Source organism: Oncorhynchus tshawytscha, linkage group LG03 (genome assembly GCF_018296145.1).
Source record: "Oncorhynchus tshawytscha isolate Ot180627B linkage group LG03, Otsh_v2.0, whole genome shotgun sequence".
Taxonomy (NCBI): Eukaryota; Metazoa; Chordata; class Actinopteri; order Salmoniformes; family Salmonidae; genus Oncorhynchus; species Oncorhynchus tshawytscha.
In genome coordinates this window covers 4,234,117-4,249,057 of record NC_056431.1, presented here as the reverse complement: position 1 = coordinate 4,249,057, position 14,941 = coordinate 4,234,117, and the positions used below count along the sequence as shown (strand labels likewise).

Below are 14,941 nucleotides of genomic sequence, written 5' to 3'. Positions count from 1 at the left end.
TATGGACATGGTCATGTTAATGGGGCTGGTGTAACTAACTGTCATTATGGACATGGTCATGTTAATGGGGCTGTGTGTGTGTGTGTGTAACTGTCATTATGGACATGGTCATGTTAATGGGGCTGGTGTGTGTGTGTGTGTAACTGTCATTATGGACATGGTCATGTTAATGGGGCTGGTGTGTGTGTGTGTGTGTGTGTGTGTAACTGTCATTATGGACATGGTCATGTTAATGGGGCTGGTGTGTGTGTAAGTGTTTCATTGTGCAGGACTGGTTGGAGAGACATCCATTTTAGGAGTCTTATCAGGGTTTTCAGGCAACAGTTGTGATTGGTTGTTAATACTCAAATTGGCTCAGCCCTGTTACGTAAGACTGTCATCACTACCTTTAAAAGACTGGAATAGGAAAGGCAGGATACGCAGGGAGCGTGGGGGGATTTGACTAAAATAGGAGAGGGAGCCCTGTGTTTAGTGGAAACAGGAAAGGCAGAACGAAGGTCGGGAGGTTTGAAGTTTTTCTCTCTTTTTTTAATTGAGAGAGGGAGCGACGGAACGGAAAGGACATGAGTCACAACAGTGACAGAACAGCTAGGAGAGACAGGGAGGGGGGGGGTGTCACAGATCAAACACGGACTAGACTGGACAAAGAACCTCTTCAACAAAACGGCTATTGGCCAAAGGTGGCGGTTTCGTGTGCTTAGTTCTACGTGAGCACTTCACTGCCGAGACAGAGAGGGAGGCCGAAAGGAGTAGAATTGGGTTCAGGCCAGGGGGCTTTTGGTGTGTATCGGTCCCTAGAGCCAGACACTGTAAGTGGGTGACCAGACCGTGAGCATTACCAGAGGAGGAGAGGTTGGACTTGGCCCCACGTTCCAATCACACAGATTAACGGTCAGGCGATTTAAAACAGACCAAAGAATGAGGCTTATATCCAATACGCAGGATAAATGCCTTAAATTCCTTGTCCCCCTCTTGAATTACTTTCTTTCTCTGAAATGATTAAAGTTGTGGAGTTGTTTGGTGCTATAAGTGTTCCACAGTAGTTCCAGAGTGGTGACATGGACCATTAGTATCAGTGAACATTCCCAAAACCATTAGTTACTGATAACTACAAGCCCATCAGTCGGTCACTCTACCCTCCTCACAGCATTCCTTCCCCCTATCTCTCTCGCTCTAATCTCTTTCTCCCTACTCTTTCTCTCACTGTACTCTCTCTAGTTGCTTTCTTTGAACACACAAAGCAATTGTTATTTTGACAGTTCGAGTCGCACAGTGTTCATTCTGAAATTATTTTTAGCCAGGGGGTTGAGAGGTGGGTTGGGGGCAGAAAGAGAGGCGGGCCTTTTGACGTTAAAGACAATAACAAAGGGAGGTATAGATCACTATCTCCAGTCCTAGGACTGCCTATAGGCTATAATGTAACATGTCAATAAGGCTATAGGAGGATGAAATGAAATAATTTGTTTAGGGGGTTGTTTATAAATATAGTAGGTAGCCTACAAGTCCAGATAGGTACATAAAAGACCCAGGATGTATCCCAAATGGCACCATATTCCCTTTTACCTGTCCCAAATGGCACACTATTCCCTAAGTAGTTCACAGCCCTGTGGGTTCTGGTCTAAAGTAGTACACTATAAAGGGAATAGGGTGCCATATGGAACACACTCCAGTTTCAGGTCATCCTTTCTGTGGGAAGGGGGCCGGGAGGCAGGGTGACCGTGACCAAAGGAAGTCAAAGTTCTGTTCTGCTGGTATCACTGAGAACCTGTCGGACAATGATTGGTGGGACGTGGACCTGAAATAGACCCCTGTGCCTGGACTCCCTTTCCCCTCCACCTCCTGTAAAAATAACCTTCCTGTATGTGTGTGAATGTATGTTTAACTGTCCTTGTGAGCACCAGAAGTCCTCGCAAGGATAGTAAAACAAGAAATACATTTTGCCGGTCCCCATTTTACTGGCTCCCTGAGGAAAAATACTATTTTAGGTTAGGTTTAGGGTTAGAATTAGGGATAGAATTAAGGTTAATGTTAGATTTAGGGATAGGATTTTGGATGGGAATCAACTCTTTGGTCCTCACGGGGATAGCAATGCAATAGTGTGTGTGTGTGTGTGTGTGAGAGGGAGAGAGAGAGTTTGCTGCCAGGTGGGCTGAGAGTCCAGCCACTGAAAACAATAATAGGAGGTCTGTTGGCCTTTGCAGCAAACAGTGACAACAACCTAGCAGTGTAGAGCCCTCGCTCTCTCCTCTCTCTCGCTGGGCGTGTGGGTTGGCTGGTAATGTTTGGATAGGGGCAAGCCAATTAGTGAAGGAAATATTATTATTTCTGACGGGGGGTGGTGGAGTGGATGGAAGGAACACTTGGAGCGGTGTAGCTCACTGTTACACGCTCCAGTTGCCCAGCTTCAGTCCCTTGAAATTAATTCCTTATTGAGAAACAGACTGGGGGAATAAATCAGCTGTAAGGATTCTGCTGGATATACTCCAAACCGTGGGCCCACCCGCACTGATCACTAGACACACACACACACACATAGAAGCCCCCCCCCAGTATTTCCCAACTTCTGTCCTGATCTGGTCGTTGAGGTTTTCTAAGGTCTTTATTTGATCCAGTCGTCTCTCCCAGTCAGGTGGTCGTCTCTCCAATCCTCCTGTGTGGACTTCTCACTGGAGCTGTTTACATCTGGCCCTGCATATACAGTGCCTTGCAGAAGTATTCATCCCCCTTGGCATTTTTCCAATTTTGTTTCATTACAACCTGTAATTTTTATTTGGATTTCATGTAATGGACATACACAAAATAGTCCAAATTGGTGAAGTGAAATGAAAAAAATGTATTGTTTAAAAAAATGTAAACACGGAAAAGTGGTGCGTTTATATGTATTCGCCCCCTTTTGCTATGAAACCCCTAAATAAGATCCAGTGCAACTATTTACCTCCAGAGTTCGCATAATTAGTTAAAAGTCCACCTGTGTGCAATCTAAGTGTCACATGATCTGTCACATGATCTCAGAAAGGCCCCAGATTCTGCAACACCACTAAGCAAGGGGCACCACCAAGCAAGCGACACCATTTAAGACCAAGGAGCTCTCCAAATAGGTCAGGGACAAAGTTGTGAAGAAGTACAGATCAGGGTTGGGTTATAAAAAAATATCAGACACTTTGGACATCCCACGGCGCACCATTAAATCCATTATTAAAAAATGGAAAGAATATGTCACCACAACAAACCTGCCAAGAGAGGGCAGCCCACCAAAACTCACAGACCAGGCAAGGAGGGCATTAATCAGAGAGGCAACAAAGAGACCAAATATAACCCTGAAGGAGCTGCAAAGCTCCACAGCGGAGATTGGAGTATCTGTCCATGGGACCAATTTAAGCAGTACACTCCACAGAGTTGGGCTTTATGGAAGAGTGGCCAGAAAAAAGCCATTGCTTTAAAAAAAATAGCAAACTGGTTTGGTGTTCACCAAAAGGCATATGGGAGACTCCCCAAACATATGGAAGAAGGTACTCTGGTCAGATGAGACTAAAATTTAGATTTTTGTCCATCAAGGAAAACGCTATGTCTGGTGCAAACCCAACACCTCTCATCACCCTGAGAACACCATCCTCAGTGAAGCATGGTGGTGGCAGCATCATGCTGTGGGGATGTTTTTCATCGGCAGGGACTGAGAAACTGGTCAGAATTGAAGGAATGATGGATGGCGCTAAATACAGGGACATTCTTGAGGGAAACCTGTTTGTCTTCCAGAGATTTGAGACTGGGACGGAAGTTCACCTTCCAGCAGGACAATGACCCTAACCATACTGCTAAAGCAACACTTGAGTGGTTTAAGGGGAAACATTTAAATGTCTTGGAATGGCCTAGCCAAAGCCCAGACCTCAATCCAATTGAGAATCTGTGGTATGACTTAAAGCTATACACCAGCGGAACCCACCTAACTTGAAGGAGCTGGAGCAGTTTTGCTTTGAAAAATGGGCAAACATCCCAGTGACTAGATGTGCCAAGCTTATAGAAACATACCCCAAGAGACTTGCAGCTGTAATTGCTGCAAAAGTTGGCTCTACAAAGTATTGCCTTTGGGGGGGGTGAATAGTTATGCACGCTCAAGTTTTCTGTTTTTTTGTCTTATTGTTTGTTTCACAATAAAAACATATTTTGCATCTTCAAAATGATACAACCCCCCCCTCCCAAAAAAATCTATTTTAATTCCAGGTTGTAAGGCAACAAAGTAGGGGGTGAATACTTTCGTAAGCCACTGTTGCCAGTAATGGATGCACCCTCACACGCTCTCTCACAAACACACACACACATGATCTGTGAAGGTTTCATGCCCATGGAGGCATACACACACACACACACACATATTTACGCTTACACACACACAAACCCAATGAAAGTGCCAGGTCTGGAGAGGCCCTGCATATAGCCAGTAATGGATGCACCCTCACACACACCTCGGTACAGTAAGGTACAGTTCTAGCTCTGGCTTCACTTTGCTCTCAAATATGTCTGCTATGTTCAACAACACACAGCTGACCTGATTTCCTATCCTCTTCTCAGCAGAGAGAGAGAGAGAGAGGAGGAGAGATGGAAAGAAAGAATGATTCGACAGGAGCAAGGATCGCAGTTGAAAACAGTGTGTGTGTGTGTGTGTGTGTGTGTCCGTCGGCCCGTCTTTCTCTTCTTTCCAACCACCCTGTGAGAGAGACGTTTGGTTTATTTTCTCTCCCCAGCGTGGTGAGATGATGCCAAGAGGGAGAGCGAGTTCTCTTCTCAGTTCAGAGGAAGGTGAGGAGGCGAGGAGGCTTGGACTAGTTTATGAGACGGCAAGAATAAACCTGCTTTCTGCCTCTTTATAAATATTTACTGTATGACTCCTCTCGAAGCAGCTAGCTGGAGGTAAATTCCGGCTTTATGAAAGAGGCAAGTGGAGGGTTAAAGAGCGAGAGAGAGAATGAGAGAAAGAACTGGAGAGTGAGAGAAAAGAGAGGCCATCGGTTTTGAATTCTGCTGTGTGAGCTGGTGCCAACCTGTGTGGAAAGAGGGACTAGAGGGACAGAATAGTGAGAGAAGACAAAATAACACAACCTGCACAAATAACACACCTGCACACACTTGCACCTGCATATTTAACCTTTGACATAACATAACTACATTTGTTGGGGGCAAAAACAGGAGCAAGTGATCAGTGTGTGTGCAAGTGCTTGTATGAATGCTACAGAATATATTAGATGGAAATGTGTGACATCGACCTAAAAAGGGGGGACATTTTTGAGAAAGGGAGGGAGGGGGACAGAGCAGAGAAAGAGAGAAAGTGGGGAACAGTTTTGGAGACTGATCTGACTGGTGGTCTGTCAACGCTTCGCAGTGAACTTCTAGCCAACCAAACCACATCAGAATGTCCTAGCCCAACCAAACCACATCAGAATGTCCTAGCCCAACCAAACCACATCAGAATGTCCTAGCCCAACCAAACCACAACAGAATGTCCTAGCCCAACCAAACCACACCAGAATGTCCTAGCCCAACCAAACCACAACAGAATGTCCTAGCCCAACCAAACCACATCAGAATGTCCTAGCCCAACCAAACCACATCAGAATGTCCTAGCCCAACCAAACCACATCAGAATGTCCTAGCCCAACCAAACCACAACAGAATGTCCTAGCCCAACCAAACCACAACAGAATGTCCTAGCCCAACCAAACCACATCAGAATGTCCTAGCCCAACCAAACCACATCAGAATGTCCTAGCCCAAGCAAACCACAACAGAATGTCCTAGCCCAACCAAACCACATCAGAATGTCCTAGCCCAACCAAACCACATCAGAATGTCCTAGCCCAACCAACCCACATCAGAATGTCCTAGCCCAACCAAACCACATCAGAATGTCCTAGCCCAACCAAACCACAACAGAATGTCCTAGCCCAACCAAACCCCAACAGAATGTCCTAGCCCAACCAAACCACAACAGAATGTCCTAGCCCAACCAAACCACATCAGAATGTCCTAGCCCAACCAAACCACAACAGAATGTCCTAGCCCAACCAAACCACAACAGAATGTCCTAGCCCAACCAAACCACAACAGAATGTCCTAGCCCAACCAAACCACAACAGAATGTCCTAGCCCAACCAAACCACATCAGAATGTCCAAGCCCAAGCAAACCACAACAGAATGTCCTAGCCCAAGCAAACCACAACAGAATGTCCTAGCCCAACCAAACCACATCAGAATGTCCTAGCCCAACCAAACCACATCAGAATGTCCTAGCCCAACCAACCCACATCAGAATGTCCTAGCCCAACCAAACCACATCAGAATGTCCTAGCCCAACCAAACCACATCAGAATGTCCTAGCCCAACCAAACCACAACAGAATGTCCTAGCCCAACCAAACCACAACAGAATGTCCTAGCCCAACCAAACCACATCAGAATGTCATTCTATGCTTCATATGCTATTGTATGACTGGTTAAAACGTATGATATTATACGTCCTCAAAGTATTATGATATGGAACGACCGCAATTCCATTCATGATGTAACCTAATGTAACATATCATACTAAATTAAGTGTCACAGATTTACATACTGAATAATATGAATTGTTTGAGACCACATTGCATTTTCCCATGCCAAGTCTAGACAATCTGTACTGAAGAGCTTTGTTGTTGAGGTTGGGATGACTCAGTACAGTAAAGTGTCAAAGAAAGTGTTGGTGCAGCATGTTTTTCACTTGACCATTAAGCCAAGATGATACAGCAATATATTGCAATCCTTAACATGAAGCTCTCCTAATCCATCTCAGAACCATTATTGTGAGCACATTTGTAGGAGCTTAATTTGACCAGTCTTTTGTTGTTAAGAATTTTCCTGCACCGCAGGGAATGCAGATCAGCTTTGTGATTTACATAAATTCCCTGAAAACCCACACTAACACACGGTTGGTTATATATCAGTATTGAACTTTTCATGTAGTCTACTTTTGGCCAGCCAATAGCCTAACCACTGATCAAGCAACATTATGCACTAAACATTCCAATCCTGTTGCTGCAGGATTATTTTGCTGTGACAATATAGGTCAAATTAAGATCCTACACCTGTAGCTGTGTTATGTGTCTTCCCATGCAAACTCCCCTTGGTGGGTGTGAGAGTTAATGTGGAGTTAATGTGGAGACAGACAGAAAGAGTGGAACCACAGGATGCTGCTGAGTAGAGGACAGCTCATAATAATGTCTGGAACGGAGCCAATTAAATGGTATCAAACACATGTATTTTATACCATTCCACCCATTCCGCTCCAGTCATTTAACACGAGCCCGTCCTCCCCAATTAAGATGCCACCAACTTCCTGTGATAGACACTACCTCCCCTCCTAGCCTTCTCTCACCTGCCAAAAGATCACCCATTCTATTGGCCACCTCACTTACTGTCCAACTACCCTCCCTCCCTCCCTCCCTCTCCTTCTGTTCAGACTCAGCTATTCTTTCCTCTCTTCCCACTCTGTTAAGAATACACAGTCCTCCGCTTTGATCTGTCCATCTATAAGATGCCTCTGGAATGGAACAAATATTGACTCCATCTGACCCAGACAAATCCCTCCCTCCTTCCCTTTCCAGCTCTTTCAATTCAATTCAAGGGGCTTTATTGGCATGGGAAACATAACATTGCCAAAGCAAGTGAAGTAGATAATTTACAAAGTGAAATAAACAATAAAAATTAACAGTTAACATTACACTCACAGAAGTCACTCTCTCTCTCTCTCCTTTCTCTCTCTTTCTTTCTCTCTCTCAATTCAAGGGGCTTTATTGGCATGGGAAACATATGTTTAGGTTTCAAGTGAATATCAAGTGAACTGGATAAACAAAAGTGAAATAAACAACCAAAAGTGAACAGTAAATATTCCAAAAGAATAAAGACATTTCAAATCGAATATTATGTCTGTATACAGTGTTGTAATGATGTGCAAATAGTTAAAGTACAAAAGGGAAAATAAATATGGGTTGTATTTACAATGGTGTTTGTTCTTCACTGGTTGCCCATTTCTTGTTTCAACAGGGCACAAACCTTGCTGCTGTGATGGCACACTGTGGTATTTCACCCAATAGATATGGGAATTTATCAAATTTGGATTTGTTTTCAAATTCTTTGTGGGTCTGTGTAATCTGAGGGAAATATGCGTCCCTAATATGGTCATACATTTGGCAGGAGGTCAGGAAGTGCAGCTCAGTTTCCACCTAATTTTGTGGGCAGTCTGCACATAGCCTGCCTTCTCTTGATAGCCAGGTTTGCCTATGGCGACCATTCTCAATAGCAAGGCTATGCTCACTGAGTCTGTACATAGTCAAAGCTTTCCTTAAGGTTGGGTCAGTCACAGTGGTCAGGTATTCTGCCGCTGTGTACTCTATGTTTAGGGCCAAATAGCATTCTAGTTTGCTCAGTTTTTAAAAAATTCTTTGCAATGTGTCAAGTGATTTATCTTTTTGTTTTCTCATTATTTGGTTGGGTCTAATTGTGTTGCTGTCCTGGGGCACTGTGGGGTCTGTTTGTGTTTGTGAACAGAGCCCCAGGACCAGCTTGCTTAGGGGACTCTTCTCCAGGTTCATCTCTCTGTAGGTGATGGCTTTGTTATGGAAGGTTTGGGAATGGTTGGTTTTAGAATTTAACGGCTATTTTCTGGATTTTGATAATTAACAGGTATCGGCCTAATTCTGCTCTGCATACATTATTTGGTGTTTTATGTGGTACACTGAGGATATTTTTTCCTAATTTTACATGCAGTCTCAAATTGGTGTTTTTCCCATTTTGTGAAATCTTGGTTGGTGAGCGGACCCCAGACCTCACAACCATAAAGGGCAATGGGTTCTCTAACTGATTCAATTATTTTTTGCCAGTTCCTAATGGTATGTCAAATTTGATCCTCCTTTTGATGGCATAGAAGGCTCTCTCTCTCTCGCTCTGTCATTCATTCTTTCTCTACCCCCTCTTTGTCACTGTCTCCCCCTCTTTTACCCCTTTCTGCCTCCACCCTCTAACGTTGGGCCCCGTTCTCTCTCTAATTCATTACCCCTTCTCTGTGTGTGTGCAGTATAGTATTAGGTCAGCCTTAAATGATATTGTTTATGAAGCTACTGAGGCATTTTGATAGTCTTAGGATATGAGGATACACAGTGCATCCCCATAATACATCCTCTGTAAGGAAACTCATCATATCTGGTTCTGTTTACTAAACCCCTCTTCACTCTTCCTCTCTCTATCCCCTTCATCATTTTATATCCTCTCTCTCTCTCAACTCAACTCAAAGGGCTTTATTGACTTGAGAAACATGTTTACATTGCCAAAGCAAGTGGAATAGATAATTAACAAAAGTGAAATAAAGACTAAAAAATGTACAGTAAACATTACACTCACAAAAGTTCCAAAGGAATAGAGACATTTCAAATGTCTCTCTCTAGCCCTCTCTCTCTCTCCTGTTCCCAGAAAGCCTCATTAAACTTAGCACTCTGACAATGAAAGGGTCAAGGGTATGTGGCAAGAGTAAGAATGCCTGAGGTGTGTTGTGTCTATGTGTGTGTGTTGGTGTGTGAGGTTGCAAAGGGGTGCAGAGGTAGTTAGGGTGGGGGGGATTATTGTTCCCCTGAGGTGGAACTGCCCCAGACCACAGTGCTATTACTCAATATAGCCACCCGAGACAAATAACAGATCTACAGTTATATAACACACACACACACACACACCCTCTTGTGTGATATGGTGATTGCTTGCTAATCAGGGCTGTGTGGTTGGCCGTGCGGGTCTAACAGGTCCCACACTCTGGTTACTGCCTCTGAGATACAGGAAGAGGGATGGAGAGAAATAGAGAAGAGAGAATAATCAAGAGGAATATAGAAAAGGTTGTGGAGAAAGGGTCAGGAGGGTCAAGAAAGAGAGCGAGAACAAGAAAGAAAGGGAGAGCGATGGAGAAGGCCACACAGCACTGGAGAGATTACCATGGTGACCACACAAACACAACCTGTTGTTACGCTTTGATAATGGATCAGTTCTGTTGAGTATCAATACGACAGCAGGTCTTTCACACACTCTCTAATACAGTGTAGTTAGTTACAGTATAGGCTACATCCTGTGATACTGTGTGTGTTTATCCTCATCATTTCATGTGAGAGATGTAATCATAAGCCAGCTGTGGTTCAGGCTTTAGATTGGCTTAGAGCAGTGTTTGATGTAGCTAATCACCATCTCTGTACTGTAGTCATGTTGTGTTTCTGCTGGCCAAGAAAAGCACACTGTCCTCTGAGACCAGTAGCTCTGTGTTAGATCATACATACCCATACACACATCGCCCCCCTCTCGCTCTCTCTCTCTCCCACCCTTATTTCTCTCTCCCACCCTTCCCTCTTCCCCTCTAGTGTTTAACTCATAAACCTGTGGCAAACGCAGCCGGAAGCAGTGACAATTCACTCATGCCAGTCTTATCGGTGTTTGCAGACAACAAATAATGCCACTAAACTTACTGCCGCGCCAGTTCCAGTTATGCTTTTGACCCGAAAATCATCGCCACCCCTCTGCTCCTCAACCGCTCCCCAACCACTCTCTCTCTCTGATGTGGTATCGCGCGCGCTGCGCTTTGGGTCCACTTGTATTATCGCCCCTCCAGAATTGGTACGCAACGCGGTCAATTGCTTCCCTCGGGAACGCTCGCGCGCTGTACCATGTCACTTCTTTTCCCGATTAAACCGGTTATAAAAACGGGTTGGGACCGATGCATGCCAATAACAAACACATCTGAACTAAAACATCCACAAAGACGGACATTTCAGAAGTTGATAACAATAAACTATGTGGGTGTGTTTGTTTGGTCTGTCGACTATTCTCATAAGATATTTGCATGATTGATACAGTTCTGTGGAAGGATTCAGCCCCCCTAGTTCCAATAGACCTAAGTTTCATAGTCGATGTTGTAAAACAGTAGTCTTGAATTGTTTTTATTTAATTTATTGGCTCTAAAACAATAAGGGGGTTGCGTGCGCGCCACGGGGTGCTACTGTCAGCGCTGCCAACTCTGAGCTCCCTGAGCAGTTGTCAACAATGAGTTGATGATTATTAGTGATCAGAACAAGTCTGTACAATAGAACATTCTTATATAGGGTTGTTGTACAACTCAGAAAGCGGCTCTCAATTACTCAATTATAGATTAGTCAGAGTGGTGCCCGCGTGTGTGATATGGAAGGGAGAGAGAGACTGAGAGAGAGAGAGTTGTGTAATCTGTCCATCTTGTATCGCTCTTTTTCTCCCCTTCAGGCCCCCCGGCTGCCAGACGTCACACCAGTTTAAAACCAGGACAAAAAAAGTTGTCGGGTGAACGAGAGAAAAAAAACTCTGAAACCCTTCCCCGATCCGAATCCAGGGAGGAGTGAGTGAGTGTGACAAAACGAGGGGGATCAAGAGAGAGAGAGAGAGTACGCGAAGGAACCCTCTCTCACAACCACACAGAAGACAGTGGTTGTTCTGACTATTGCCGAAAGGAACGGATAATAACTCACCCCGGGAGTCAACAAAAACACATATACGGTGGTCAGAAAGTCGTTACCGGAGGGGAAATACTTCAGGGCGAGGCCACGGAGAGAATGCGTCTCAGGTTTCTGTACAGGTAAATTGGGGGGACTCTATTGACCGATAACCTGCTCCACGCTTTCATGTGTGCGAAATGTTTCTAATCAAATTGTATTTCAGTGGCGATGTAGCCTACAGTAAGTGTAGTAGTGTACAGTAAGTATATGTTATCTATACGCATTTAAAACTGTTGAAAGGTCAACTGTTGTGAATAAAGATCCTGTGTGTGCTATAGCATATAGGTGAAGCGTGCAACGCATGTGTTGCGTTGTATGGGCACGATATGTAGAATGCATTTTCCCTCGGGCTGGGGTTGAGGTTAAAACTCACTGTGTCTGGGCAGATTTTGTAACAGTTCCCACTCTCTCTCCCTGTCCACCCTCTCTCGCTCTCTCTCTCTCCGTTTTTATTCTACAATGTGCCACTGTAAAGAGAAACGTGGACGCGGGTAGGGGGTCTTTAGTTCAGGCTGAGCGGATCTGTTGTGTCAGGCTGTGCGGGACCTTTGTCTGTGGTTTTGGGATAATTGTTTAGTCTAGTGTGGGCCTGGGGACTGTGGGGAGGATTTCAGTCGGAGGGGAGACGGCGGCGGTACACACATTGGAGAAACTGCACCAGTCACAGCGGTCACATGTGGCCTGCGGATTTGTGATTGCGGTGATGTTATGGGATTGTGGTGTGTCTTCACAGTTCCCACAATAATTGTGTTGGTGCATCTCAAATGATCTACTTTAGCCCAGTGCGCATGCATCCGCGTCCTGAGTTTGTAGCTATATAAAAGCACTTTAAAGGAACCTATAATCATGTGGCCAATATAAACCAAAGCCAGAGGCCCCTCTCTCCAAGCCTCAAACTATTAAAACAAGTGTACATGATGATTTGGGATTGCGAGTGATTGCGTTTGGATGTGGGCTTGTGTGTTTAAAAGCCACAGGGTGTGGACAGGTGGGAGGAAAAACACGGCTGATGTTTGGACGCATTAGTTTGTTTGCACCTTCTCGGCGCGGTCAGATTGATTGAGATGTATGCCGCTGAACCGCTGCTGAACCGCCAGGTCAAATAAACAGTTATTCCTGAATTCACACGCGGCGCCCGGAAAAAACGACGCATGGTGTGCACCTCTAACATAGCAAGGTCTGGAACATTCGACAGAGTGTCAACTGAACTGCTGAGAGTTAGTTTTACAGTATGTCCTATAATGAAAGAAAACACATTATGCACGGTGCTTTTACTCATGATAGAACGTTTCTTAAACAGCTACTAGACAGGCTCTGGACTGTTAGGGAAAGAGAAGTATGTGTTGACTATTAAATTATATCATTTATGAAGCTACTGAGGCATTTTGATAGTCTTAGGATATGAGGATACACAGTGCATCCCCATAATACATCCTTTGTAAGGAAACTCATCATATCTGGTTCTGTTTACTAAACCCCTCTTCACTCTTCCTCTCTCTATCCCCTTCATCATTTTATATCCTCTCTCTCTCTCTCTCTCTTCCCTACCCTTCTCTCAGGATTTATGTGCTGTGGGGTTTTGTGGCAGTCACATCCTCTCTGACCAAGGCTGAGAAGAAAAAGGTGAGCAGTGGTTTTACCATAGTGATGGTGATTTGAGGCGATTAGTGTCTGTAATCGTAGTTTAGGGTTCTGGTGGATCAGCCCATGAAAGCCTGCAGTGAGTGGTGCACCATCTCACTGTGTGACCAGTGGTCAGTTCTGGCGCCGGGTCAGTGGTCTTGAGTCAGTAATGGTCTCGGCTCTGTGTCAGCTGTGTTTTTGTGATGTCACTCATTACCCAAGTCCCCTGGTGGTGGAGTGGTCCCCTGACACAGAGACAGGTGTGGCCGTTATTTGACCTATTGTAGCCCTGGACATGCTCAGAAATAGAACACACACACACACACACACACACACACACACACACACACACACACACACACACACACACACACACACACACACACACACACACACACACACACACACACACAGCTCTGAGTTATGAAATGAGAATCCAGATCCACAGAGGAACACATCAAAGCCTTGCCTGTTACACATGCACACACAGCGCACTGGGTTCAGCATGCCAGGCCAGAGCTGGATGTGCCACAGCACTTCCACAAGGCCATCCATCCATATTCCACAAGGTTGATGATTTTATTCCTCAGTTCATAAAACTGCTTTAAAGCTACTGCCAGCATAAGTGAATTTAGCTCAGACGTCTTCTATTTCCTAGCCCGCTGAACAACATCCAGGGATTCTGGATGACACCAATTGAAGGCAGATTTGCTCAGGCAGGGGCCAACAGAACCAGAGAGGCCTGTCTAGGAAACACTTGTTACATGTTTACTACATGTTTATCCAACCAGCTCTCACAGTCTCACGTCAGAATTAGACGTTCATCCATGTTTCTCAAACGTCAAACTTCAAAGATGTTCCAAACATAAAATTTCAAAGTGTTTAAGGGTAAGTTTAGGCATTTATCTGTATTTTTTAAATGTTTTGTTAACCCATCCTCCACCCCTCTTAGGAAAACATATATTTTATATATTTTTATTTTTTATTTTTTACAGCTTTTCTGCTACCTATACATACATTTTACATATACATTTTACATACACAATGTGTATTGTGAAAGATCATACACATTTTACATACATGGTACTTTTATATAAAGCAATCATATAACAATAATACATTACCAAACAAAAAGCTCTTTAATCCCACCCCTCAGCCACTCTCAGCCCATCCCACCTATCACCATAGACCTCAGCTCTTTAATCCCACCCCTCAGCCACTCTCAGCCCATCCCACCTATCACCATAGACCTCAGCTCTTTAATCCCACCCCTCAGCCACTCTCAGCCCATCCCACCTATCACCATAGACCTCAGCTCTTTAATCCCACCCCACAGCCACTCTCAGCCCATCCCACCTATCACCATAGACCTCAGCTCTTTAATCCCACCCCTCAGCCACTCTCAGCCCATCCCACCTATCACCATAGACCTCAGCTCTTTAATCCCACCCCTCAGCTCAGCCCATCCCACCTATTAGACCTCAGCTCTTTAATCCCACCCCTCAGCCACTCTCAGCCCATCCCACCATCACCATAGACCTCAGCTCTTTAATCCCACCCCTCAGCCACTCTCAGCCCATCCCACCTATCACCAGCTCTTTAATCCCACCCCTCAGCCATTCTCAGCCCATCCCACCTATCACCATAGACCTCAGCTCTTTAATCCCACCCCTCTGCCACTCTCAGCCCATCCCACCTATCACCATAGACCTCAGCTCTTTAATCCCACCCCTCAGCCA

General features: G+C 44.8%; 1 protein-coding gene across 2 annotated transcripts in view; it reads left to right on the top strand.

Moving 5' to 3' along the window:
* The first annotated feature begins 11,373 nt into the window (after positions 1–11,373).
* LOC112240947 (thrombospondin type-1 domain-containing protein 4) overlaps positions 11,374–14,941 on the top strand; it is an 81,654-nt gene continuing 78,086 nt past the window's right edge. Inside the window, exons 1-2 of one of the 2 annotated variants that reach the window (XM_042307875.1) lie at positions 11,374–11,659; positions 13,139–13,202. In XM_042307875.1, the coding sequence (XP_042163809.1) occupies positions 11,637–11,659; positions 13,139–13,202 (87 nt within the window). In that variant the 5' untranslated portion in view covers positions 11,374–11,636. The remainder of the gene's footprint in view (positions 11,660–13,138; positions 13,203–14,941) is intronic. The other variant, XM_042307881.1, reaches the window with a different exon arrangement.